Source organism: Ursus maritimus, unplaced genomic scaffold (genome assembly GCF_017311325.1).
Source record: "Ursus maritimus isolate PB19 unplaced genomic scaffold, ASM1731132v1 scaffold_15, whole genome shotgun sequence".
NCBI lineage: Eukaryota > Metazoa > Chordata > Mammalia > Carnivora > Ursidae > Ursus > Ursus maritimus.
In genome coordinates, this window is record NW_024423897.1 from 29,666,020 (window position 1) to 29,693,011 (window position 26,992).

Genomic DNA, 26,992 nt, shown 5'->3' on the forward strand with positions numbered 1-26,992 from the left:
GTTACAGATAAACTTTACATTTTAATTCAAAGCTAGGAGAGGCTTTTGTTACAATTTAGCCTCTTCATAATAAATGCTTCTTTGAGCTTGTGCTGCAATGAGAGAGGGCAAGGGGAAAGCTCTGCTGATCTTTTAAACACACCAAAGCTTAGGAAGCCAAACATGCTGGACAGGTGCTTTTGTTAATCTGAATGGTATCTGCCCCCATCTTCCTATGGAGTTATGACATTTATCTCCTCTCAATGGCAAACAGGAGCTCCCATCACTTCAGGGACTCTAGGAGGTCTACACAGAGCTTCGTAATTTCTGTGTCTTTTAGTATCTCTCCACTTTGATTATCAAGTCTTCTTTTCTGACTATTTTGCACTCAGAAAAAAATGTTCAAAGGACTGGCTGTGGAAAATAGAGAAGATTAAAAAGGAAAAGGAAGATCACCAATAAGGCTATCACTCAGAAATAATCAGTTATTTTAGATTATCTTCCTCCTTTCTGATATTTATAAGTAATATATAAGACATGCACTGAATAGTAGCTTAGAGAATTGTGATCATACAGTATCATATTTAGAGCTTACATTACTAAATGATGCTATTTCTAACATTTTTCTAACATATTTTCTATGATTGTCAATGGAAATAAAACAATAACAGAATAGAATAATAATTTATTTAACACACGTTTAGTTGGACATTTGGATTATTTTCCGTTGTTTATACACATAATGATTTCAGTGTACTATTTAGTACATCAATCTGTTTCTGTCATTCCTAACTTTTTTTTGTACAGATTTCTAAAAGTGAAATTATTTGGTTAAAGGGTTTAACAGTTTTAAGGTTATTCCAGTAAGTTGCTTAATTGCTTTAAAATGTTTTAATTTACACACCTGTCATGAGTTTACCAAACCCATACCAACATTGGCTATCATTGGTTCTTTTTATTTTAGCTAATTTGATAAGCAAAACATTTTATCTTATTTTAATTTGAATTTCTCTTATTAATTTAGGGGTTAAATATTTTGCATGTTTAAAACCTGTATTTTTCTTTTGAGATGTATTTTTTATGTCATTTGCCTAATTTTCTGTTGCATTTTAGTTCTTCTTTTTCATTGATTAACGCGAGCTCTTAATGGATTGGGGTTAGTTTCCTTGTCAAATCTGTAGTAGAAATGTTCTCTTTTTAAATCTTTTTATTATGTATAGGGGTGCCTGGGTGGCACAGCGGTTAAGCGGCTGCCTTCGGCTCAGGGCGTGATCCCGGCATCATGGGATCGAGCCCCACATCAGGCTCCTTTGCTATGAGCCTGCTTCTTCCTCTCCCCTGCTTGTGTTCCCTCTCTCGCTGGCTGTCTCTATCTCTGTCGAATAAATAAATAAAATCTTTAAAAAAAATCTTTTTATTATGTATAGAATAATATACAGAATCATTAATTTTTTATATTCAAATCTATCATTTTCACTTTGAGAGTATGTCCTTGTGTTTTATGTTTTCTCATGCCCCAAGACCAGATTATTTCCCTATATTTTTACGTCTGATTACATGATGGTATTGTTTTTCAAAGTTAATGCTTTCATTAACTCAGAGTATAACATCAATTTGAGGACAGGATCTAATCACTCCCCATTATATAAATATTTAGGTAATTGTCCAGCATCCTACAATGAATCTTCTGTTTTTCATGCTATCTGAATCATAAATTGTATTTGACTATTAATTATTTATAATTTTCTTACACTATGTCTAATTCTCATTTATTTAAAAGGCATGTAAAGATCATAGACAAAATACAAGTTGAAATTGTAGATGTAGTCAAGAATGAGTTAACACAAATTTTTTACCTTCAAACATAATTATGCTAGGAATGGACTGTAAATAGTGTCCCTTAGGTTTTCAAGCAGCTAGTAAGAATAGACAAGTTTAGTATGTTACAAGATTCAGGACTCACAAGTATAAAAAACTAATGCTCTTAAAAATTATAAATTATCTGCTTGATGAAACCATAATAAAGGACACTGTTACATGGGAAAATGTATTCTTAATTATATTTTTGTAACAATGGAGCAACACTAAAAAAGAAATCTATTTTTTACTAACATGCTATTTTCAAGCCCCTTGTTTTGGCTTTCTGATTAGTTTAAATATAGTTTTAAAAATCATACTTATAAGAATGCATCCCATATCCCTCAAAATTTTTGATACTGCTACAATTTTTTAAAGATATCGTGTAGTCATAAATTCAAAAATATTCAACCTGAGAAGTCTTTGCAGTGCCTCTAATGTATGCAAACAGTTGAGGGCAGAACAAGGATTAACAATTTGAAGAGTCAGGATAGAAATGACATTTTCATGAGTAAACTGAGAAGTGATAAAAAGTCATGTCATATTTCCAACAGAAGTCCACACTCCTTCTGCTTGATGGAAATGTTTATATGTAGGATAACTAGTGTCCCAGCTGTCCTCCCATCCATTAACCTTTGTGCCACTGTCACACTGAAGTTATTATATCTGTATAATGCATTATCTGATACATACAAAATGCTTTCCTCAAAATTATATATTTTTAAAGGTAAAATTTAACTATTTTTCCCAATGGGATAGAAGGACCCCTTTACCAAGTTAAAACATCAAAATTGTATCCAGTACACAATAAATGAAAATCTGAAATGTTTATAATACTCATAACTCTTTATATTCATCTTTTTTGTGTCTCTCAATATAAGTTTCTTCCTGTAAGTCCTGCATATTTTGCTCATGATTGTTTCTTATTTTTTATTTCTTATGATTTATAAAGGGATTATTTTCAAATAGTGGTTGGCATACAGAAAAACTATTAATTTTAAATATCTTGTATTGAACCAACTTAAAGAACTACTAAGGTTTTCAGTAGATTATTTGGGTATTGTAGTTAGGTAATCCTATTTACCCAAAGGTAATGATAGTATGGCTTCTTCTTTTCAATACCTATCCTTCCAATTTCTATTCAATGTTGTATTTCATTGACCTGAACTTCTTGGTTAATTTTTTTTTCATTTTTTAAAATTTTTAAGTAATCTCCACACCCAATATGGGGCTTGAATCCACAACCCTGAGACCAAGAGTCGCACAATCCACCGACTGAGCCAGCCAGGCACCCCCTTGGTTAATATTAAATACTAGTTGTATCAAAGGGTGTAGTTAATATTAAACTACATTTGAATTTCTAGATAAATCTTATTTAACCACAATGGCATCTTCCTATAGTGTATTATTGAATCTGATTAATTAGTATTTTTTTAAGGTGCAATGGTAGCTTTCTCTTTATGTTATCTTTATCATATTTCAGGGTCAGTGGCATGCTTTTTCTTTTCCAAAATAAAATATTCTAGAGTGCAGGGATCATTAATATAGCATGGGCTTACCTGTTTTAGAAAATTAAATAACATTCACAATTACAATCATTAAATCCTAGATTCTTTGTTAGGATTGGAGAAATTGTTTACAACAGTAGTGGTAGTAAAGGTGGTAATTCTATCTTATCTAAGAGAGATTCTTTTCTCACTTTGGGTCAGGTGATAAAGAACACAGGTTCTAAGAATATTTGAAGGTCACCTCTACTGTTGAGATCATTATCATTATTAACAGTCACTAATTATGTCCCAATATTTTTAATATTAAAGAATATAAATAAATTATGAGTTATTAAAGTGGGTCTGCGTATATAATACAGCATATTCTATAGTGTGTTCACAGAACTATTTTTTTCCCTTTTCACAATCTGTACTTTTCCAACATGTATAGTCAACAGGGAGGAAAACAGTAAATTAAAGCTTGATATATAGGCAACATCTAAGCATATAGTTTAACTACTAGTGAATTTGTATGAAGGATTTGTTTTCTATGATTAGCTTCCATGTATTAAACAACAAAGTAACACAAAATAAATAGAACTACATCGATTTCCATTAACGATGCTCAAGTTGTAAATGAACAAGTAAATTGAGCAGGCCGTAAGTTATATTTGGCATGTAGCTTTGGAATCATAAAATCTGAATGTTTCCTCCCAGGAGAATTCCCAAGAAGACTTTAAGTTTTCTTTTGATAAGGTATACTTAATATGAAAGATTTTTTTTTATGCTATACCAAGATACATACTAAGTAGAATACTTGCTGTGAACAGGACTAAGGATACCGAAGTTTTGCATCAAAACTTCTTGATGCAAAAAAGAGATCTGGAGACTTTTCCAATCTAACAGTGCTTGCTTGAGGGGAAAGTGGAGTAGGTCATTTCTTCTCATGAGGATGCATGAGTGTCTCTTGGTGAGTGACGATTGATCATTGTTTTGTTGTGACCCACATAATCCCACCTGTCTGTATAGGCCCTTACAACTGGTGGTTAGAAAAAGACAAGCTATTCTGATCTTTAGCTATTCTCTTGCTGTTATTCACCCTTCCTTATGTTGAAGTTAAACTCTGAGTCTGGCACTATGTGAAAGAGATTAGACTACATACAATATCAGATCTTCAAAAATCCTATAACATTACTAGGGGAAACCATTCAAGTGAAAAAGAGTAGGAAGAAGGAGAAAAGTCCTGTGCTATAGAAATTTTCTTACACTCAGTTATTTCCTCTCAGTGTTTGTAATTAATTTCCACTGAGCCTTCCTGAGGCTGGTTTATGACCAGGATATTTATTTGCCAGCTGATTGAACAGTATCAGGCATCAGCTTTCTTGTTCTCCAGTCATTACCATCCTGGGTAGAAGCTACTTTGCATAGCATCATTTTTCTAGAACTAGTAGAAAGAACATTAGGCTAGGGTTGGAAAAACCTGGTTAACCACTGCTGTATGAAGTGAGGTAATTCATTTAACTACTGTATACATCCAATCTGTCCAATCCAAATTACTGACATTCTTCAATATAACCTCTAAAGGCACTTCTATTGATAAGCATCGAAGGCATTTCTGAGTATAGTTTTTGTGTGAATTGACTATATTTGCCTTTGTAGTTGGGATGATAATACGGCAAGCATTTCTTTTCAGTGAATCAGAAGAAAACTTATGTTGGTATGGGGTTTCAAGAAATCTTCACAGATGATTCCCGGGAATATTCAAAACACACTTGAGAAAGGGCTGGAGAAAGCAGTATTTTTCAGAGACTCTCATTCTAGAGTGCAGGGATAATATGGCAAAATGGGAGAAGATGGAGAGCCCAAAGTTATAGACAAAATGAGAAAGCACTTATATCGTCATTCAGAAACATGATATGGGGCATCACAAAGCTTCAAGACAATGAGGCTTACTGGAAGCAAAACTAGGAAGATAAATTTGGAATAACACCATTAGTGTGTGGTGTCCTTCCTAGATGTAGGAGCAAAAGAAATGATAATCACCTAATCACTATGTGACCATTTGCTTCTGAAAAGAAAGTGAGGCCCAGAAGAGTTAGTTAGAGAATGGGATGAGCGAATAGGAAGTCAGACCTAAAAACAGATGATAGGGTCAGGCTCTGCCTTCTCTCCTCCTGCCAGCTCCTCCCTCTTCCTACAGTCAACTCCCCACACATAAAATACAAATGTAGAGATAGTGGGATCCAGACACACATCATTTATCATTCCAACTGGCAGTCTCAGCATCACCTTCCAATGCACTACAGAGGCGGCTGTGGAGGATATGGAAATCAAATCACAGAGGGAAAGGACTCACTTCATGGGTTAGTCAACTGGAGTTAACATTTTGAAAATGAATGAAATGCAACATAATCTAGCAGTGAAAAGCCTACATATTTGATGTCTCATTAGAATTTGGACCTTGACTCTGATCTTTTCCAATTTCAGCTTCCATATGTATACACTGGAGCCATCAAGGTGAGGACAGCAGTGTGCTTAGCAGAGGGTCAAGTACAAGTGCTTTGGACATAGATCGAATTCTTTGCTGCTAAACTTAGACTACTCTTCTGTCTGGAAAGTAATCCCGCTCTGCAAGAGTTCAGTGCATCTGGACATATGTAGTCAGTGTTCCATCAACACAGCTTCCTTCTGTAATAAATTATACAAATATGGGGAATATTTTCTGTCTAGACTGATTTTAATGTGTTTTTACATAATTGTAGAATTGTCTCCCAAATTAGGCTCAATTAATTCTAATTTTTTGGTAGGCCTCCCTATCTTTTAATTAAAATTTACTAAAATGTAATAAAATTTTGTGGGGCCCTAAGTCCTAATGTATATACTGCCATATTAAGCCTAGACTTGGAAACTTTCTAGAGATGGCTAGTGATCGAGAGCAATGTGGCTTTGCCAAATGAGCCCTTTCAATCTGATGGACTTACTTCCCTCTATTCCTCCTCCTTCTTACCCTCCAATCATCCTTCTTCCTCCTCCCCCTTTCTTCTCCTTCCTTTTCATCTTTTACTAACTAGAAACTTACTTCTCAGCACACGCCAAATGGGTTTCCCTCCTTCCTTGAACCAGTTATGTGCCAAAGAACACTCATCACTTAAACTCCTGCTAGTCAAAGTACGGTCCTAGGACAAGCAGCAATGAAATCACCTGGAAATCTGTAATGCAGAAAATGACACACACACACACACACACACACACACACACACACACCCCGCCACGTGATTAGTTTGAGAAGTGCTATCTTAACCTATTCTGCGGGTAAGCTAGGGAAGATATGGTTTCACCCACTAGAGGGCAGTAGGATGTGTTGCACCACTAAACACCACGTTTATTTTCCAAGTATGATTAAAAGTTCTTTTAAGAATCACCTGCAGTTGCCAAAGGGATAGTATACTTAGTTCCTTTAAAGGAAAAAAACCACAAAGTCAAACCGGGTTACACAGAGAAATTCAACATGTGAGATTAATGAAGGAAGCAGTTTCATGGCCCCAGCGTAGTATAAAATCAGGTGCCAAATCCTAAATTGTATTTTTGGCTCTTGTTCATAGATCATAGAACTGTAAAGCTGGAAAAGACTTTGATAATCACCTCTGGAGCAACCTCCTTATTTTACAGATGAGGAAGGAGACTCTGACGGGTTAAATGGCTCTTCCAAATTCATACAGCTCACGATTTACCAAGACAAAGCTGGAACTACTATCAACAGACTCCCTACCAAGACTATAAAGTTTTTAACAAAACACTGAGCATATTTCTGTAGTATTCCATGGTAAAATGGAGTTCATACTTGTGTTTTACACATATGATGTGTTTAACCCTGTTAGTTGTTGCTTCTCAAGAGTGAAGACAGAAAAGAAAGCATTTGTACTTTTTTTTCCTTTAGTTACTTATATTCAACAGCACTACCATCAGAAACAAAACCTAGATGTCTCCAGGTCTAGCCCCCAAACATCCACATGTAAATATCAGCCAATCATAAGTATTGAGTAACCATAATAGTCATGGCACTGTTTCACATTCCTTTTGGCATGATGCTAGTATGATTTCTGCCCTTGGTGGTCTTTGGTTATATGTGTTATAGTAGCTTGGCTGGTAACTGTTTCTAATTCTCAGTCCCATATGGTTTTTTGCATGCAAAATGGGATCAACAACATTGTGTCAGGACCAAAGATACAGAAGGTGTTGAAAACTGAGCTGGTAGATCCTCATTCATCTAAGACTCTGGCAAGGCTTTACAGAGAAAGGAACCCTAATTGCACATACAACACCCTCAGTACAACTTGCTCACATGTCTTCAAAATGACCTTTTAAAGAATGTTTTAAATGTCAGTGCTTTTTTAGAAAACACTGAACCAAACATGAGAAAAATTTCTGAGTCTCTAATTAAAGGCACAAAGCTACATTTTCAATTTCCTCTTCCTTTTTCTCTTATCAGAGCAATTATTTAATAAAAACTAAAATCACGTAAAGTTAGTAGACATAAGCATTTGAATGTTGATGGATATAATGCAAGCATTTTCTTAGAGTCTCAGTTACTGGGCAAAGCTCCAAGATAAAAAAAAGATGTGGTGAAACAAAGTCTTAGTGGGAGACCCCAGCAAGAAAGGAGCTCCAAAATAAGTGCGTACATTTTTAGGGAAAGATCTAATCTTGTTTAATTTCTATTTTGACAAAAAAATATAACTCTAGCTCTCAAATATATTTTTGAGTCACTTCCCATTCACCCATGTCTCTTTTTACCTTTAACTATCCTGTATAAATGATGTCATAACCAACAGTAATAATTTTACCGGTCATAACTATTTACAGTGTTACCCGCAATATAATTTTTTATGATCAGAATATGAATGCAAAATATAACCACTAGGATCAAATCAGTTTGAATAAAAGATCCAAGTAGGGTTTTTGCTATTTTAAACTAAATAGACAATAATCTTAGCAAAAAAATGGCAATGTCTAATCAACTGAACTAATAATCCCTAACCTATAAGCAATTTAAATTATTTTGATATTTTTCTGATAGACCAGGTTATAATACTATTTATATAGGGTCCCTGTGTTCCCTACCATAACAATGGTTATAACAACCATAAAGGAAAACAGTAGCATTTAATAAAGTTTATTTTTAGCATTCACATAAAAATGTGTATGCAGTTATTTTAGAATATTACCATTTGGACTTCATGCTATCTATTTCATCTGAGAATATTCTTTCTTTTTTTCCTCATCATAATAAAAAAACAGCTCTCAAATATTACCAGTAATATTAGTGGCATACTCATGTTTATATCTCAAATATGCTTTTAATTTTCTGAAGCAGAGGCAAATTGCTGGTGATATCTTAATGTTTAGAGGTAGTTAATGCCAAAAGGCTTGGACCTGATCTTAAACTGAATATCTCCCAGATGTGTGGTAGGGTGAAAGGTGGAACAACTAACAGAAACCAACTTCCTATTCATGTTAGACCTACTTAGGTGAATTTTAAGTAAGGATTAATTAGACAATGAGACTTTATAAGCAGTCAACCTCACAGCTTCCAGAGATAAAAGCTGAGGACCTGCTCAGTTGTAACATAAGCCATATGTTGAGAAAGAGAAGTATCAACTACCACTGTCTCCTTGCACCTTGTTTATAATGCCTTTTTAGTCAACTTTCTTTTGAAAATCCAATACTTTTGGAAATGTTGAAAAGCTATTTACTAAAGGATTAAAGAACTTGCAGTTTTTCAGTAAGTGTCAGCTATTGAAGTAGTAAAAATATATGCAAAACATTTAACTCCTGTAGATGAGCTCATAAATATAAAAGGACAGCTTAAGAATGACAAGAGGAAACTGCTATTAATGTGGCTTATCCGAGGCCAGCTTTGTACTAGCAGATACCCTGGGGACACTAAGGCTCTAAAAACTCTATGTCTCCATGGGAAGCCAGGCTGCCTATTTCAGGAAGAGAAATTTGGCACAAATTCACAGTTGTTTGTCTAGATTCAGTAGAGACTAAAGACGAATTGGAACAAGATCTTGCCAGTTATCCATTCTGAAGGGTTGGGTTCTTCAGCTTGACAAGATTTTGCCACCTAAAACAGCTGTTTTGTGTTGGAGACTAGATGGTGATTGTGCCAGGACTACTTAGAAAGTCTGAGCCATAGATGTCAAAACAAATGTCCCTGATACTGAGTGTATGCTCATTTTGTGATATTTTTCACTTATCATGTGAGTATGGGTGCTGTTTGAGGTTGGAGGTGTTGATGAAGAAGATAGCGATGTCAGGTTAAAAGCCTAACATCAGGGGCGCCTGGGTGGCATAATGGTTAAGCCTCTGCCTTCGGCTCAGGGCGTGATCCCAGCGTTATGGGATCGAGCCCCACATCAGGCTCCTCCGCTGTGAGCCTGCTTCTTCGTCTCCCACTCCCCCTGCTTGTGTTCCCTCTCTAGCTGGCTGTCTCTATCTCTGTCGAATAAATAAATAAAAATTAAAAAAAAATAAATAAAAAAATAAAAGCCTAACATCAAAATATGCCAACCAATTAGGAAGAGAAAAGCTTCAACAAACATAATAAAACCTAGACTTGGTAAAGTCAGAAGAAATCAATGAGATATACCTATTTGCTAAAAGTAAGAGCAAAATATTTATCTGCAATATCAATTCTTCAAATATATCAACAAATTATTCTGGATAAGAATCTACTTGCAATAATTTTCCTTATACGGTTTTCTTCTCCTTAAACTTTTTTAAAAGTATTTATTAACATAGGTAAGATTGTCAGGCTATAGTTAGAATTAGGAGAAATACACAGAATCCGTCTGAGAAAGTATCTTGCAAAGAAAATAACTATATATATAACTATATATTTTTTCTGCTTTTAATAAATTTGGCCCAAAAACTGACACCAAGTCAATACTTTGCTTCAATTTAAAAGTCGAAAATACCTCTGACTTTCCCAGGTGATTACCTTACATCGTAGCTAGCTAGCAGGCAACTGAAAAAAGGAAACTATCAGATTCCAATAAGTAGTACACTCCTCACTCTACAGGGATGCCAGTATTTTTGGAAGAGATGAATGAAGGTGAAAGAAAATAAAACATGAACACAATGGTCAGGTACAGGCATTTAACAGGATCATGTGCACATCCCTTGAAGTTTGTGAGTGGGAAGAGAGCTAAGCAAGTGTCTCTGAAGCTCTCTTTTTGGAAATCAAGTTTGTGTAACTGGACAAGACATGTGGCACAAGTCTGTGCAATTAGATCAGAGAGCCTAGTACCACAAACATAATTATTAGCGGCTGTTTTTGTTGAATGGCAGGTTAGAGAAACAATAAAAAGAGGAGTTGATGATGATGAAAGAGGAAGGGCATGAAATGACTGTACTCTGATAGGAGCTTTTAAGTCTAGACATAAAGAAAAGAGTCTGTCATCCTCTCTGAACTTAAAGTGTTGACTGAGAAAGCAAAGAGGGATGTTTGTAGGCTGGAGGAATAAAGATAGGATCTCCACCAAGTCAGAAAGCTGTTAAGCACTCAAGGTGAAAACACCCATCAGGGTTTTAGAGTCAACAAGTAACTGTTTGTATTTGGACATTTGCAGCAGACCTCATTACCTTAACATCCTTGACCAAGTTTCTGAGGCAAAGGACATCCAGGGTATGGACAGGAATACTAGACTTTACGGTTAGGGAACTTTTTTTTTTTTTTAAGCTTTTCAAATAGGTTCTTATGACTGTGCACCTATGTGAGGAGAGGGAATAAAGTGGTCCTGTTGTGCAGAATAATTCTGCACTTAGGCTTGGGACTTCATTTTATTCTTTCTCTCCCTATACCATGCAAGTCACAGTGGTTCTTTTTATGCTCGGTAGGTGGCTTTACACAGTAAACATGGAATATTTTTAAAAATATTTTCATAGGATTATATTTGGTAATCAGTCCCTTGAGGTAACGACTCATTACTTTGAGTGGAATATATATATACACAAGATGAACGTGAGGGATCAGTCTCTGGGTCAGTCAGAGACTGGGCTGAGAATGGAAGACAAATTGGGCAGTGGAGGGGGGACACTCTACATTCCTGTCTGCCCTGGAAGGTGAAAATGAATTGGCTTCAGGCTTTACCCAAGTACCTAGGGTTGCAATGGCACCCTCAAGAAGGAATACCTGCTAATACCTTTCCCTGCTTTCCTCTTTCCAGAGGAAAATAAGTTTGCCAAAGTTGAAACAAGTACTTTGCACATGAATTTATTGAGATAAATTAATTAATTGTTTCATGGTTATATACTGGGCATCTGCTGTGGGTAAGGTGCTGGTAGTACAGATGTGGTCCACAGAGAGAAACAGAAGAGTCACACTTTCAACAAACTCAGAGCAAATGGAGACTCTTCCTACCTCTAGCCAAATTCACACTTCTCGTTCTTCACCACAGTTCTCACTTCAGCCAAATGATCCAAGATCAGAGTTTTGAAAGAATCTGAAATCTGCGTACTGAACATTTCTCCTTGAAAGAAAATAAGCCCAGTTCTTTGATCAATGCATCAAGAATTAAGCTCAGCTACAGAGGAGCTGTAACCTATCCATAAATAAAAATTGCTTAATGGAGTTCCATTCCTGAGCCCCATTTCCATGCTGCCATAGTTAATCAAGCTTTATGAGCTTATTCAGGGCATGTCTATTTTTATTTATTTGACTAATTTTTTAATGTTTACAATTGTATTTTAACTAGTTTATTTGTATAAGACGTGCATATTTCTATTCCTCTATCTATTTAATAGCACTGACCAAGAAATGTATACTGTATTATGGGTCCTGAATTTCTGGGTCTGTTTTAGTAAAATATGGAGACTTTATATCTCCTTCTAAAATTAAATTATGACACTAGATTTGAATCTCTTTGGACATCATTTGTAAAGCTTCTTATATGAAAACAAACAGGGTTTACTTTGAATCTTACCCAAGAAAAATCTACACTGAAATATTTCAATGTTTGTACTAAATTAAATTATGTTACAACCAGAGTTTTCTTTTGGTCATCTAGAATTAGTAGGAGAGGAGGAAATATTTTTAATAGAAATCGAATGGTGTGAAACTACTGAATGTTACCTGTTTTTTTTTTTTTACAGATGTTTCAATTAATTTACTAATCTGACTTGTTAAAAAGCCAACCACTTTACCTAGAATTGTATTTTGCCATTTTAGTGGCAATTTGACAAATTATTTTCAAATTTCTGGCTTCTGTTTTCCCCTATATCATATCCATGCACTAAAATTTTAATCCCCATAAATTATAATAAATTATCTTATTTCACTTGAATTTAATAATTATTTGACAATACTGTATAAATTAGTCTGAATTGAACAAGTCAAGTCAAATTCTTGTAGCTGATTATATGAATTAAATCATATTAATTGAGTTTCTGGGGGAATGTTTTCGGATTTTGATAAATAAACATAAATGGAAACATTTCTTCAAAACATAATTTTGTGGAGTTTTATCCAGCATAACTGAAGTATACTACCAAGAAGTTTAAGATAGCTTTTCCTTGAATATTATTTTTTCCCCAAAATTTTTAAAGGTTTTAACAATTTGGGTTAAAATTTGAATTGAGTAAAGTGAAACATCTGCAGTTCATATGGTTTGGATCTAATCAGTCCAATCATTTTACTTCTCTCAGTGTTTCTCCTCTGTTAACTTTTAGGTTTTGGTTTTCTCTTTATTTTTTTCCTATAATCTGGATCCCAGAAATTATATATACTTAAGAACTCAAGTATATAGTAGTTGAAACCTATCTTCTAGTCTTAAATGCTAAACTTTCAGCATGTTTTATTCAGAAGTTTACTAAGACTTGCACGAAGATAAGTATAAAATAACACTTGTCTAAGATATACATATATATTTCTCCACTTAATTGACTCTCTGCATTTTTTAAGCTTTTCAAAGTGTTCCTGTTGATCACTCGGGACCACCACCTACATATAACCTTCCCTTATCCATAAGTTTTTATTTTCAAACTTGGATCACATAGATAATGTTTTCTCCTAAAAGATATGTGCACTTTCTCAAGAGCATACTATTTAATTTTTTTAAGATTTATTTATTTATTTGAGAGAGAGAGCACAAGTGGGGAGGCAGAGGGAGAGAGAATCCTAAGCAGACTCCATGCTGAGCATGGAGCTCCATGCAGGACTCAGTCTCCTGATCCTGAGATCACAACCCAGGTGGAAACCAAGAGTTGGTTGCTTAACCCACTGCACCATCCAGGTGCCCCAAGAGCATATTATTTTAAACCAAACTAAGCATTGGTTTTTAAATAAGATGTGATATTGAGATAACTCTTGGTCATCATCCACCATGAGGAAAGAGATATAACGTGCCAAATAGAATTCTTCTTGTCTAATATTTTCTTTATAGATAGCTATTAACTCGAGATATAATGAGAACAATAAAATTATTGAATAAGAGTTTAAAAATCATACATAGCATCCCATTTCTCATGTATAATGACAAAGAGCAATAACGGATATGTGCTGGGTTCTAATATCAATCTTTAGTTGCATCTCACTAGAGAAGGAATAATATCCCCCCCCAACCCTCCACCATCCCACATGTAGTTAAGGTAACAGTATCTGTTCTTAGAACATCTCCTCTTCTCCCATGTTGCTTTTCTATTGTTGCCGTTGTTGTCTATGCTATAACGTCAGACTCTTACATGGAGGTTTAATCTTTGGTTTTATGCTGTCTCCAAATACCAATTTTAAGCACCAAGAAAACCTTTTACATTAATTTCTATGAAAGTATTCCTTCCAATATGCTCTGCAAAATACTGGCTATGTCCTTTACTTTGTGATCTGAAATGAATGTGTGATGCTGTCTTCTATTTCCAGCCCAAGTGATCTGTTTTCTTTGCCAGCTGTGTGTTGTGGCAATTGCAGGGCAGTTCCAGGGACTCTGGGGATACAGAATCACTTCAACCTTGATGTACGGCCAAAAGTTGGCAATCTTCAGTCCAGAGGGCCATGAGCTTCCCATCTTGATTAAGCCCCCTTTTCAGCAGAAGCCAGAATTCCTCGTTGCCAATATCATGAGTTACAGAAATATATAGTTTCATATATGGTAAATGTTTTGGTTTGGCCAGTATATATACACAGGTGAATTGTCTTTCCACACGTTAAATAGAAATATATATACTGATAGTAGTATTTATATTTCTTAGTATTATAATTACCCACTATCTAAGTAATGATGGAAAGAATCTTTGAGTTAAGAAGCTAATTATAAATTATTTCATACCATGTTGAAAGTTTAGAAAATTTACCATACATGTGTTCAAAGTGAGCCTGAGTTTGAATCCTAAAACTTGTTCTACATTAAGTATTTTAAACTATTTAGGGCTGTTCATGCTTAGCTAATTTGTGAACATTTCAATGCATCAACAAAGACTATTTCTTGCCAGAAACCCAACATCAAGATGTGTTCTACTGACCCACTTTATTCTTTTCATTAAATTGAGGAGAAAAGATAGTCTAAATTATATGTAATTATATTATAGAAATTCATAAAAACATTAGTAAATGTGGTAGGCATTTTATAGGAATGTCTTTAAGGGAAGTATCTATACTGACATGGTGCTCATTTAGTGAAATATGCCATGAAGTAATTTCTCCAACCCTTTCTGTTGGCTTTTAAGTTTTTCTTTCTTTATAAATAAAATGTAGTGGTCAAGCTCAACTAGAATGAATTATTTCTGAGTAATGAACAAGATAAATTAGTCTATAAAACATTAAGTAGATATAAAATTTTTGCCTGGCTGCCAACAGTTTGTAAATGTTTACAGGAGCCTCATGGTGTGGTAGAAAGAACACGGACTATTTCAGTCCTAAGTAATCTCCTAGAGGTGCCCGGTAAGTTCCTCGACGTCCCTAGATCTCCTAGTGTCATCAGCTACAGAAGAGAATCAGAGATGAACCAGAAAATGGTTAGATTTTGCCAAGCTCTTCTCTGACTCTATTTTACTAAACCCTAAATTTTTCTTAAGCCTTAAATGATCTAAACTTTTATCATTAAAAAAAAAATGAGACCAGGTTTTCCTATTTAGTAATTTTAGTTGATTTTGAGGCTTTGAAGTCTGTGCTTTAAATTAGACTGATCAGAAGTTTTAACTGAACACAGAACATTTCTCAAAATAATCTATAATAACTTAGGGTTTTTTTTGGTGGGAGGTGAGGAAGTATTACAACTGACATTCCTGCCAACACCTCCTTATCATAGTAGATCTACTTTAGAAAGCTGGTGGACTTTAATAGAACATAACACATTTCTAGCACTATTTTGTATTCTCCATAGATTTTTCCAAGAGCAAAAACATTGCAGTGATTGTCCCTTACTTTTACATGGTTAGTATTTAACACCCTTCCTATACAGAATGGCAGACTTTCCTTTTCTCCAAGGCTCAAATGAAGACACAAGCCACATGAGGATTCCATCAGGCTTTTTCCCCAAATGTGAAATGCAGGAGGCATAATAACATAGGACCAAAGTTGGGTGTGGCTAGGACACCCTGGCAAGAAACTAGGATTTCTAATTTTCTAAAATTTTTCCTGAAGAATTGGTTTTACTAAAAAAATAGAGAAAAGATGGGCAAAACTATAAATAGCTTTATGACTATATATACAAATACATTTTCTGGTACCGAAGTTTACTTTTCAGGAAGAAATAATTTCAGTAACTACTCTCAGCCTTACCCATGGCCTTCTTACCATTCAAATGAATTGTAGTGGGCTTTTCTGAGGGTATCTTCAGCCTCCTTTTCTAAACTCCTCTGTTTTATGCTATTCCCTACCATTTATCCCATTGCAAATGGGATCCAATGTCAGTTATCCTGGGTCACAGCAAATGACTCAACGTATAAGCATTCTGGTTTGTTTTCAGATAGATGGTGGTTGGGAGTAGGGGTATGATTCCCATTTCTAGGGGCATACAAGCTTTTCTAAGTTTTTACTTCATGCAAAGTGAGCCATACAATCTTTTCTTGATTCGCAAGTTAGTTAAATTTATATCAACACTCACTGTGGACAATTCTCAAAAATTCCAAATAAACCCTCATCCTTACATTTAATTTATGTCTTGTCTATGGGCATGCCACCCTGAACATGCCCGAGCTCATCTAATCTAAGTCTCATTGTGAATATATCCTAAGAACACAGAAGGTAATGTTTGAAAATGTGGCACTATTAAAATGTTGATAACTATTTCCTGAAATAATTCAAAAAGTGGACAAAAGACTATCTCTGGAGAGGGAAAAAAATAGAAATTGTCACGTTTACTAAATCTATTGATCTAGCACAGTGCCATGAAGAGACACATTAAATGACCATCTGCAAATATTTGTTGACTAATGATCAACATGGAAGACTCCAGAGTCACATCCCATTTACAATTAAAAATACAGTAGAAAATTAATCTTTAACACACTTAAATAATTAATTTACAACTGAGACTACTGTCCCGAAAATTGTGTTGTTAGCTTCTGATACTTTTCATGGTAGGTCATTGACAATGGTTAAATTACAATACCAGTCAATTAAATATAGCCTTAAATTGACAAATGTTTTAGAATTTGCCACTATATTCCTCAATAAGGCAAGCTAATGACTGCATTTATCCTTGAAGCACCAGTTGAAAATGTTAAAGGTCACTCTGGTCTTTAGCAAATTGAGAAAATTATCTATCTTCTTATATAGAGATGGTAAGAATTTTCTGCTAACGTATGTAGGTCCTGTTTCTGTCTGCAATTCTAAATGTCAAGGGTATCTGAAAGAACTGGGGATGATGGAGAAACTAAATCACTCTGTTGCATTATGGTGAATGGGCATCTGGAGTCTGACATAGTACAAGGTGGGCCAGAACTAGATTAATGATTACCCACTCTGGTGTCCTCTTTTTAAAGGTGGTGAGATCGTTCTAGAGCAAGTATATGCCATTAACTCTGGGTGGAGAATATGGGATCAAGTGACTATCCCTACTGATTTGTAGCAATTTCTTGGCCATCGAGTGTAACTCCAAAGGGACCACATGGTCCCTTAATTTTAGAGTGTTAACACAATTTGCCCTTGAGAATGCAAATAAAATACTTTTTTTAATTTACTTGTTTGACAGAGAGAGACAGCGAGAGAAGGAACACAAGCAAGGGGAGTGTGAGAGGGAGAATCAGGCTTCCTGCCGAGTAGGGGGCCGGATGCAGGGGCTCGATCCCAGGACCCTGGGATCATGACCTGAGCCGAAGGCAGACGCTTAACGGCTGAGCCACCCGGGAGCCCCAGCATGTAAAGTACTTAAGGGAGTAACTGAAGGCACTTAAGTTTCAAACAACAATTCCACACTCTTAGTGAGGGGAAGAAAATAAAGATTATGATAATCTTATTGCAAATCTTTAAAAAAAAACTGCCTATAGACAAAAATGAGGTATATTTGTACACAAATTCCAAATCCACATAATTATAGTTAGGCAGATGTTGAGTGCCACACCTATCAAAAATAGACAAAAGAAAAACCTAGCACTTCTTTCCACATTCTTTAAAATTTTCTCATTAATGTTAAGCTGCTACCACCATTATTTGTGTCTATTCCTGTTTGTGGCTCTGGTTCTCTGCACATGTTTCTGTCGATGCTTTTTCATATCAAAGTCCTGCTCCGTCTCTGAATCACAGTGTATAGAACACTGTGTGGTCCCTGGACCAGCAGAATCAGCACTTCCTGGGAAATGGCTAGAAGTTCAAATTCTCTGGCCCCACCCCAGATCTCCTAAATCAAAAATCTCAGCAATCTGTGTTTAAACAAACCTTCCAGATGATTGTGATACAGGCTCAAGTTTGAGAATCACTGGTATGAAAAATTGGCTAACTCCCTACCATCCTGATTCAGCAGACAGTAAATACCTATTGGTAGCCACTGTTCCAGATTCTACGCAATCCTGTGAGCTGTAGACAAATAGCCCCAATCTGCAAACGAGGAAACCAAGACTCAGGAATTATAAATGACCTTTTCAAGGTCATACAGCTGGTTAAGTAACAGAGCTGACACGTTAAACCAAGTTCTTCTGCTCTTCTCGAGCTATTTCCTTCTCATTTACATCTAAACTCCTCCATTAATTTTGTCACATAAAATATGACTTTGATGTTCCCTTTAAAAATTTGTGTGTGCATATGTGTCCATGAAATTATTAGCTGCTGCCTTGTGTGTGTATGTGTGTATGTGCACACGCACGTGTGCACGCATGCCTGGGAGACAGATGCTGGGGGGCAGGGTGGAGAGAAATGAAATGGGAAAATAAGTAGATAATACAAAAAATTAATATCACAAATGCTGCGTCCAGTCACTACCAATATACAGCAATTAGATACATTTTGACATCTTTCAAGACAGTGAACTTAAAGTTTTTTGAAATTGTTGAAGGTCAAGCAAATATGCAATCCATAACAGGTCTGCTTAAGCTAAGAGATACTACCATAGTTCTGTTACCCCTCAGCAATGTGCTCTCCTCTTGCAGTCAGTCTTCAAAAACCCATTCTCTTCTTCCTTTTTTTGCTTTCACCACTCATGGACTATTTTGCTGGGCACATGCTACCTATGAATTTGGTGACAGTTTTCTACTTCAAAATCTCTGTGATATTTTTTGAGCTCATGTAATTGTCCAGCAAACAAACAGCACCAGATGCTTCTTAAAGGTGATAAGACAAACTATTGCAGTAAGGGAGAGAAACTACAATATTAATTGAGCTCAACTCCAACTAAGACAACGGTGACTGAGGCTATTAAGGGAAAACAAAGAGGGATTACTGGAAAATGGAAAAGGTGATTTTAAAAAAAGAGATGAGAGACTGTGGAAGTGAAATTTACAGAAGGGAGTAGGTAGGGAATTACTGAAAATGGTTTGGGAAGGTGGGTTGGGACAATGTATAATTTGCAATTGGACAGGATTGCATTTTCTTAAGACTCAGCATGGGACCTAAGGTCACCTTTAGGGACACAGCCTAGTGCAGGTAGAAGATAGTTTAAGTTTGGTAAAGACTCTTAGCATAGTGTTCAGGGAGATCCTTTGTGCTCTGTGAGAGTTCAGCAGTTCACATAATGTGTTGAGGCTTTGATTAATTTAACTGTTTCACATTAAAGAGAAATGAAAACATTATTTGAAATATTCTTAATTATTATTTAGGTATTGAAAACTGCTATATACTTTTTCTGGACATGATCTTATAAACCTACAATCTATTGGACTTCCTAGATGTAAAGTAGCATTTCACTGTCAAAAATCATGAGTGGAATCATGTTTTCAACAAATTCAAGGGTATCAGTGAACTACCAGCTGAAATAATAATTGCTGTGTAATTTTTTCCATACCAGTATTTATGAAGGAAAATTATATCCCATTAGATCGTTTGCAAGTTATCACAATTTTTACAACATAGGAGAATTACAACAGGTTTTACTAGAGATATAAAAGATAAAACTAATGTAGCTTGTTCTAGACAAAAACCTAAATATTTTTGTTTCCCCAGAATTTTGCACTACATTTGTGTAGAATGTCACTCTCTGGAGAACCTATCAAAAAGAGCTAAGATTTCTACACAAAGCCTTATATCCTATACTCAGGAAAAAACACCGCCAAGCCTTGTCCATAATTTTGACTCAATTCTAACCAGATTTCATATTAACTCATCAGCTTATTTTAATGGAGGTACTCAGAAGCTCTTCAGAGCATTCTACTTCACAGTAGAGAAAGTCATTAGAGATAATGTTGATGTCCGTGAGTCATCAAGAAAAACATTAAATTCTTATTAGTAATCTCCAGATATGAACAAGGAAGTGAATGAACTTGGAGACGAAGGTGCCAAACTATTTTTTAAATAAATAACGTCCAAGAGCTCTAAAACTTTAGTCACCTAGAAAATTAATCTATATGGAAATTAATTGCTTTGTGTTGATTAATCAGTATGCTTCTCTAAAATACTTTTGAAATCTAAAAATCAAGTGCTTGCTATAATATGGAGAAGTATTCAAAATAGGTAAAACAGTCTTTATCATTGCCTTTTTTTATTTTGCTATATTCAACTTTGTTCAACAAAGCCTGATTTAGTGGAAAGAGAATGGGCCTTGAATCCATATACCAAATCTACCATACCCTAGGTGAATGTATGTTCACCAATTTATTTACTTTCTCCAAGGCCCAATTTCAACATGTGTAGAGCATAATGCTTGCCTAATATAGTTTGTGAGGCTCAGATATGAATATTAAAGTATATGATACATGACAGTCACTCTGTGTCATTCTTTATTTTTGTGCTATTACTGTCTTTAAATTCGACTTACCCCAGATGGTGCTTTCCTTCCTTAACCAAGAATGTTGCCTTGAGACCTCACACTCTAGATAGGCTTTCTGATCCATGTTTGAGATCTCTTTTCTCACAATTTTAATAATGAATAGTTGAAGAGATATACATATATTATTTAGGAAATTTAAAGGAGTTTCAGATTTATAATTGCCTATCAATAACAAATCTTTATATTTTGTAATTCACTGACTTTTCCTTTAAAGTATGTTCATTTGGGCATTTCCTTTTACTTTCATTTTCATTTTATTTGAATGTACAATTATTATCTCAAGCTTTTACAAATTTGACCATACTATCAAAAGAAAAAAAATTCTGGGGGTGCCTGCGTGGCTCAGTCAGTTAAGCATCTGCCTTCAGCTCAGGTCATGATCCCGGGGTCCTGGGATCGAGCCCCATGTTGGGCTCTCTGCTCAGCAGGGAGCCTACTTCTCCCTATCCCTCTGCCCCTCTGCCTGCTTGTGTTCGGTCTCTCTCACTCTCAAATAAAGTAAAAATCTTTTAAAAAAAAAAGAATTATAAAAATTCTATATTTAAATAATACTGAGTTTTCTTGGACTGATCACTTATTGATTCATTCAATAAAATAATTTATCCAATAAAAATATATTGAGCACATATTATGAACTATGTATGTATGTAGAAGAAGAAGACCACATTGGTATGGCTCTTTGAGAAAGATACACCCTTAAAGAGGTATGATCTATGGTGATTTTCAAGACCACATTTGGAGCCATTTAGCCCCACACTCTAGAGTATGGCCACATAATCTCTGAGGTGTACAGTGTAAATGTGATAACAACTCTGGGGAGTTCTACAGGCTTTTTTATGTTAGGATATAATATAACATAACCTATGTGGGACACTTGACAACAACTCATGAGAAAGAGGTTTAGTTTAGAGAAGTTAGGATTTGTGTATTACATTATACTAATCATAATATGTTTCAGGACACCAACTAAAACTATCAAACTATATACCATTATAATTTTGAGTAAAATATTTAGAGCAAAATAATAGACGTGACTGATTCTGAATTCAAGAGGCTCTGACCTTTATTGAGCTCCTTCCAAGTTTCACAACAAAGTTTTTGAAAAGTACATTCCTCACCCAGGACAGCACCACTGCTGCTCAATGAAGTACAGTCTGTACTTTTACTGAGCGGTCCCCACGAAGTACGATTGGTGGGGAGAGCCAACCACAGCTCAAATACACACCGAATCCTTTTCTCTCCATGCCTTTCTTTACTTGTTCATTTTTCTCTGCATAGACTATTCCTCTCAACTTTTCAAATTCTGACCTACTAAAATCCTACCCCTGAAAGATTCACCTCAAACATCAACCATCTTCTTCAGGACAACAACTTTACTATTTAAAACCAAGACAATGTATTTTATCTCTCATGTACCTCTTAAAATATTTTCTTTGTATTGTAATTACTTTAATTATATATGTCCTTATTCTACCCAGTTTTAAAACTCCTTCAAGGACTAAGTCTTCTTTGTCTTCGCATCCTCTGTAGTAAGATCTAACACAAACCCTACACATTGGTGCTTAATACATATTAGTCAAATTAATTTACTCAAAGAATCTGTGGGATTTCTTTATATATTCATGTTCTATTTATTTAGGAGAGGATGATGGGATTTTGCATTTGTTTTTTACATCTAGTTTTCCCCTTGTTTATGTCCATTGTATTAAAATTTTACTTGCCTTTTACTTTCTCATGTTGTATCCATTAAAAAATGTTTAAGGAAAAAGTTATCATGCTGGCCAATAGGTTTATTCTACTAGCCCAAAAAGAGAAGTATTCTTGATCCAGTGTGATTGCTAGGGAGAAAATGGGTCAGATGCTTCTCTTCTGGAGAAGGATGAGAAGCATAAACTGGGAAAGAAACTTGTGAATGGCCCTCCTCAGATTAACTACTCAATGATTCATCAAAACATAACTCATGCCTTGGCAAGTTAAAAGAAAAGATGATTTACATGAAAATTGTGACTTCTAGGTTATTTCCACTTGGATTTCATCAGTTTGCAAAATCCTCCCCATTACTATGGTGGAATGTGCCCATTAACAGGAGCTGATTTATTTTGCAATCACTTGTAATGTCAAAGATAATTCAAAATAAATTTTACAGATTGCTATTATTTACTTAAAATAAATTTGCCAAACATTGGCCTTTTCTCATATTTTTTTAAAGTTATATATTTTTAGATAAAATACTTCCTATTTGTCAAAATTCTAGGAGTCCATACAAGATGGTCGATACTTTGAGTCTTACTTAACTCCCTAACCTCACTTCTCATGATTTCCGGCCTTGTTCCTTGTTCCCTAGTTGGTAAATCAAACATGATTTTTCTGAAAACACGGACTGTTTCACCTTAATGCTTTTGTTCATGTCTTCCCATCTCTCCCCTAGATGCTTCTTATTCAACCTTCAAAACCCAATTCAAGTCTCATGTCCAAATAGTAACTCCACCTTGGAGCCCCAGCCAATATGAACTACTTTTATTTTTGCCTCTTTTGTTTTCTATTTTAGCTCTTACTATCACTTAATATGTTTTATTGTAATTCTCTGTGTATTTGTCTTTTACTCCCAATACAGCATAGATTTTGCTCAAGGAAAGCCGTAACTTACTTGGCTTTATGTTTCCATTTCCTAAAAGAGTGCCCTTTTCCCCATAGGTCTTCCTATGTGTTTGAATTAAACTGTCCAAAAGCTCTTAAATAGATTTAGAATACCAGCTGGCATATTCATCTTTTAAGAGACATCAAAACTGATGTGGTTAAAACCTCATGTAAGTAATAGAATTTCACTACAAGAATACGTTTTCAAATTTAGAAAAAAATCTGACTTACATGAAAGAGAAATAGAATTTATGTTCCCTTTCATTAATGATATAATCTTCAGGTGTTAGTTTCTTCGAGTAACAAAACAGTACTTTATAACTTTTGATATAATTGTAGATTCACAAAAACTGTAAGAAATACAGAGAAATCTGTATTCCTTTCACTTACTTTCCCCTAGGTCATCTTTCAGTTGGAATTTAATTTTGCATCAAAATACACAAATATAGAATGCTAAGTTATTAGTCCAACAAACATCAAGTAAAATTCTGGTCCTCTTTTTCAAAAATACTTTTATAAGCAAACTTGATCATCTTTACAGTAACCCTAACTCAAATAACAGAGAACACAGGAGAGATTCTTTATAAAAAAAAATGAACAAGTCCTCTACACTGAGCCCCTCAGAAAGTTACTTTCACAGTAACAGATGTTTATAATAAAGACAGTCATTGTTCATTACCACGAAATTATCATATTATACTTTACTGACATACCCAAAAAATTCTTTTCAGAATCTGAAAAAACCTAAAATCATCTAGGTCTTCCCACTTTCTATTTTGAAGCATAGTGAACTTTTTCACACTAGTCTTAACTGGTTGCTGGGTGGGAAAATGGTTAATTGATTGATGAATTCTTTGAATCTTGAGTTCCTATTTTGTGCAAAGCAGAAAAACCCAGGAGTTTTCAACCTAAATATGATATATCATGTGCAATGCACTCTCAGAAATGATTGGTCAAAGATTTAGCAACATTTGTATCATGTTTTTCCTTTTGTTACCTTCAAAAATCCTGCTTTATTTTTTGCTAAAATCATCCTTCAATCTTTTCATCCTAACAATTTTTGGTTACAAAAGCATACATAGGTAACAGCTTGCAATTTACTGACAGTGCTTGTTTCTTAGGCAAAGTAAATACTGTCCTAAATATTTTGTCCAAGATTTCAACCTCCTGACTTGCTCTGTACCTTCTGCTTGTGACATAAAACATATTAGATTCCCCTCCTTGATACTTTGACATTTTCCTCTGTGGCATGCCTGTTAAAGACTATTATCTTGATGTGTCATTTTGTCAGATAGTTTTCCAACAGGATCCCATTGGGAGAATGGGAAAGGGTGGGGAGATAGGATGGAGAGGCAAATAGTCAGAGATAGAGAGCAGAACAGTCTGAAAGCTGGAAGCTTAGGTGTTGGATCCATCATTACTGGCCTCTGTCACTTTAGCATCTTATGTGTGAGTTATATAATCTCATATCCTCTGTTTTTCATCTGTAATTAAGAATAGCAATACCTTCTTCGAGGACTGTTGTGAGAATTAAAGAAATAAACTCAAGAAAGTATTTTTAAATATGTAAATAAATAGATGTATTTGTTTGTATCTTGAAGACAAGGTAAAGTACTGAATGCTTTCCCTAGAGTTACCTACAGACCTTTCAGAGAAAATTACCTTTAGATGTACCAACAAAAACATGTGCATTAGGGAAACAGTTCTCTTGTCTATCAGTTACAAATTCCCTCAGGTTTCCATTTTTTCTAGGGAAAAAAAGGCTTTAAAAATGCTGATGGATACTGGATATTCTCCCAACCCAGAGCAGTGATTTTGCTATTTTAAAGACAATGTGGATGTTGGGATTAGTCTTTCTGTATCGCAGAATGTCAACACATTTTCCAAAACCGAATTTATCAGTTAAATGTAGCCAAGAGATTTAGTTTATCTAAGTGTCCTACAAAGGAGAAATAGTTTACCACTGTTTTTACAGATTGAGGCAAATCTGACATATTATTGACATATGCTATGGATTTAATTTAGTACCATAGTACAGATGTGTGCTCTGATAAGTTTTTGTGTAATCTAGGCTAAGACAGAGTTATTTCAATATTTATGGGGTTGAAAATGCAGAGTTAGCAAAGGAAGCGTTTTAATTAAAACAATATTTTTCCTTATATGCTCAGAGTAAAATATAAGAGAATTCTTTTCAAGACTTATTACTTGTTTCAATATACTTGCTGGGTTTTTAGGCACATCGAAAGAGATTTGCTTTTTTTTTTTCCAATTTTTAATTTTTTAGAATTTTTTTAAAGATTTACTTATTTGAAAGAGAGAGAGAGAATGGGGGGAAGGGGAAGAGGGAGAAGGAGAAAGAAACTCTCAAGCAAACTCCCCACTGAGTGCAGAGCCTGACATGGGGCTCGATCTCACCACCCTGAGATCATGACCTTAGCTGAAATCAAGAGTCGCTGCTTAACTGACTGAGCCACCCAGGTGCCCCCAGTTTTTTAAACCTACTAATTTTAGAACTGTCAGAAATTAAAACTCAATAGTTCTTCTGTTTTTTTCTTTCACCTTAATGTATGTGACCCTTTAAGTTTAGCTTTTTTTAAAAAAATTTTTTATTGTATGTTTTAGGTATCCTAGAGATAACTTCAGTGGAAATCGGAGTTGTTGCCGTCAAAGCCATTAACAGCAACTATTATTTAGCCATGAACAAGAAGGGGAAACTCTATGGCTCAGTAAGTATTCTGCTTTAGTTTTCCAAGTCCACTGCAGTAAATCATTACCAGAGTTTTGGAATGTTTCCCTCAGACATTGAAGAGCTTTGTTATCATTCTATTGCTAGTAAATAGAGCCACAGTGGACTGGTCACCAGAGTTTCAGGGCTGGCAAAGCAGCTCTTGGAACTCAGTAATTTCCTCTGTTGTTCACCCATCAGTCTACCACACAGGCTGTTGCTGGCATTCGTCAGTCAATGTTATGAACTGTTAACGGGTCAGACTCTCACGGAAGCATCTGGTCAGATTGGCACGGGTGCTACAGACAACTTGGAGAAGAATCATTGAAAACAAAGATCTTAAATTGAGTAGGAAACCATACACTGTGTGTGTTTTAGAGCTGAAGATAAAACAGGGGCTTGGTATTTTGTATTCTGTTAAAATATGAGATGGGGAGGCAGATTAAGAAATCCACCATTTCTGTGCCTTCAGTCAATTTCATAATTTTATTTACCTAGACAATAGTCATTAATTCATTGATGCAGCTGGTATCCAGCCAATGCTTTGGGTACATACTTCTCTATGTTTCATAGCAAGTATTGAGGAATATCACTTCAACATGTGTAAATAACCTTATTTTGTTGATTAGCATAAGAACAATTGCACTGCCTGCCTAGAGCCAACAGCTCTCAAACTTGATCAAAATCACTGGGAAGATTAAAACACACTTCTAGATTTTTTGATACATTAAAGCTGTGACAAGATCTAAGAATTTGCATTTCTAACAAGGTTCCAGGTGTTCCTGATCCAACACTTTGATAACCAAACTTAAGCAAACAATGAATCATGGAATACTATATCAAAAGTTAATGATGTACTGTATGGTGACTAACATAACATAATAAAAATAAATAAA

At 35.1% G+C, this 26,992-nt stretch overlaps 1 protein-coding gene across 1 annotated transcript in view; it reads left to right on the top strand.

Moving 5' to 3' along the window:
* FGF10 (fibroblast growth factor 10) overlaps positions 1-26,992 on the top strand; it is a 79,274-nt gene that overhangs the window by 47,956 nt on the left and 4,326 nt on the right. The window contains exon 2 of the mRNA XM_008692560.2: positions 25,994-26,097. Coding sequence (XP_008690782.1) covers positions 25,994-26,097 — 104 coding nt within the window. The remainder of the gene's footprint in view (positions 1-25,993; positions 26,098-26,992) is intronic.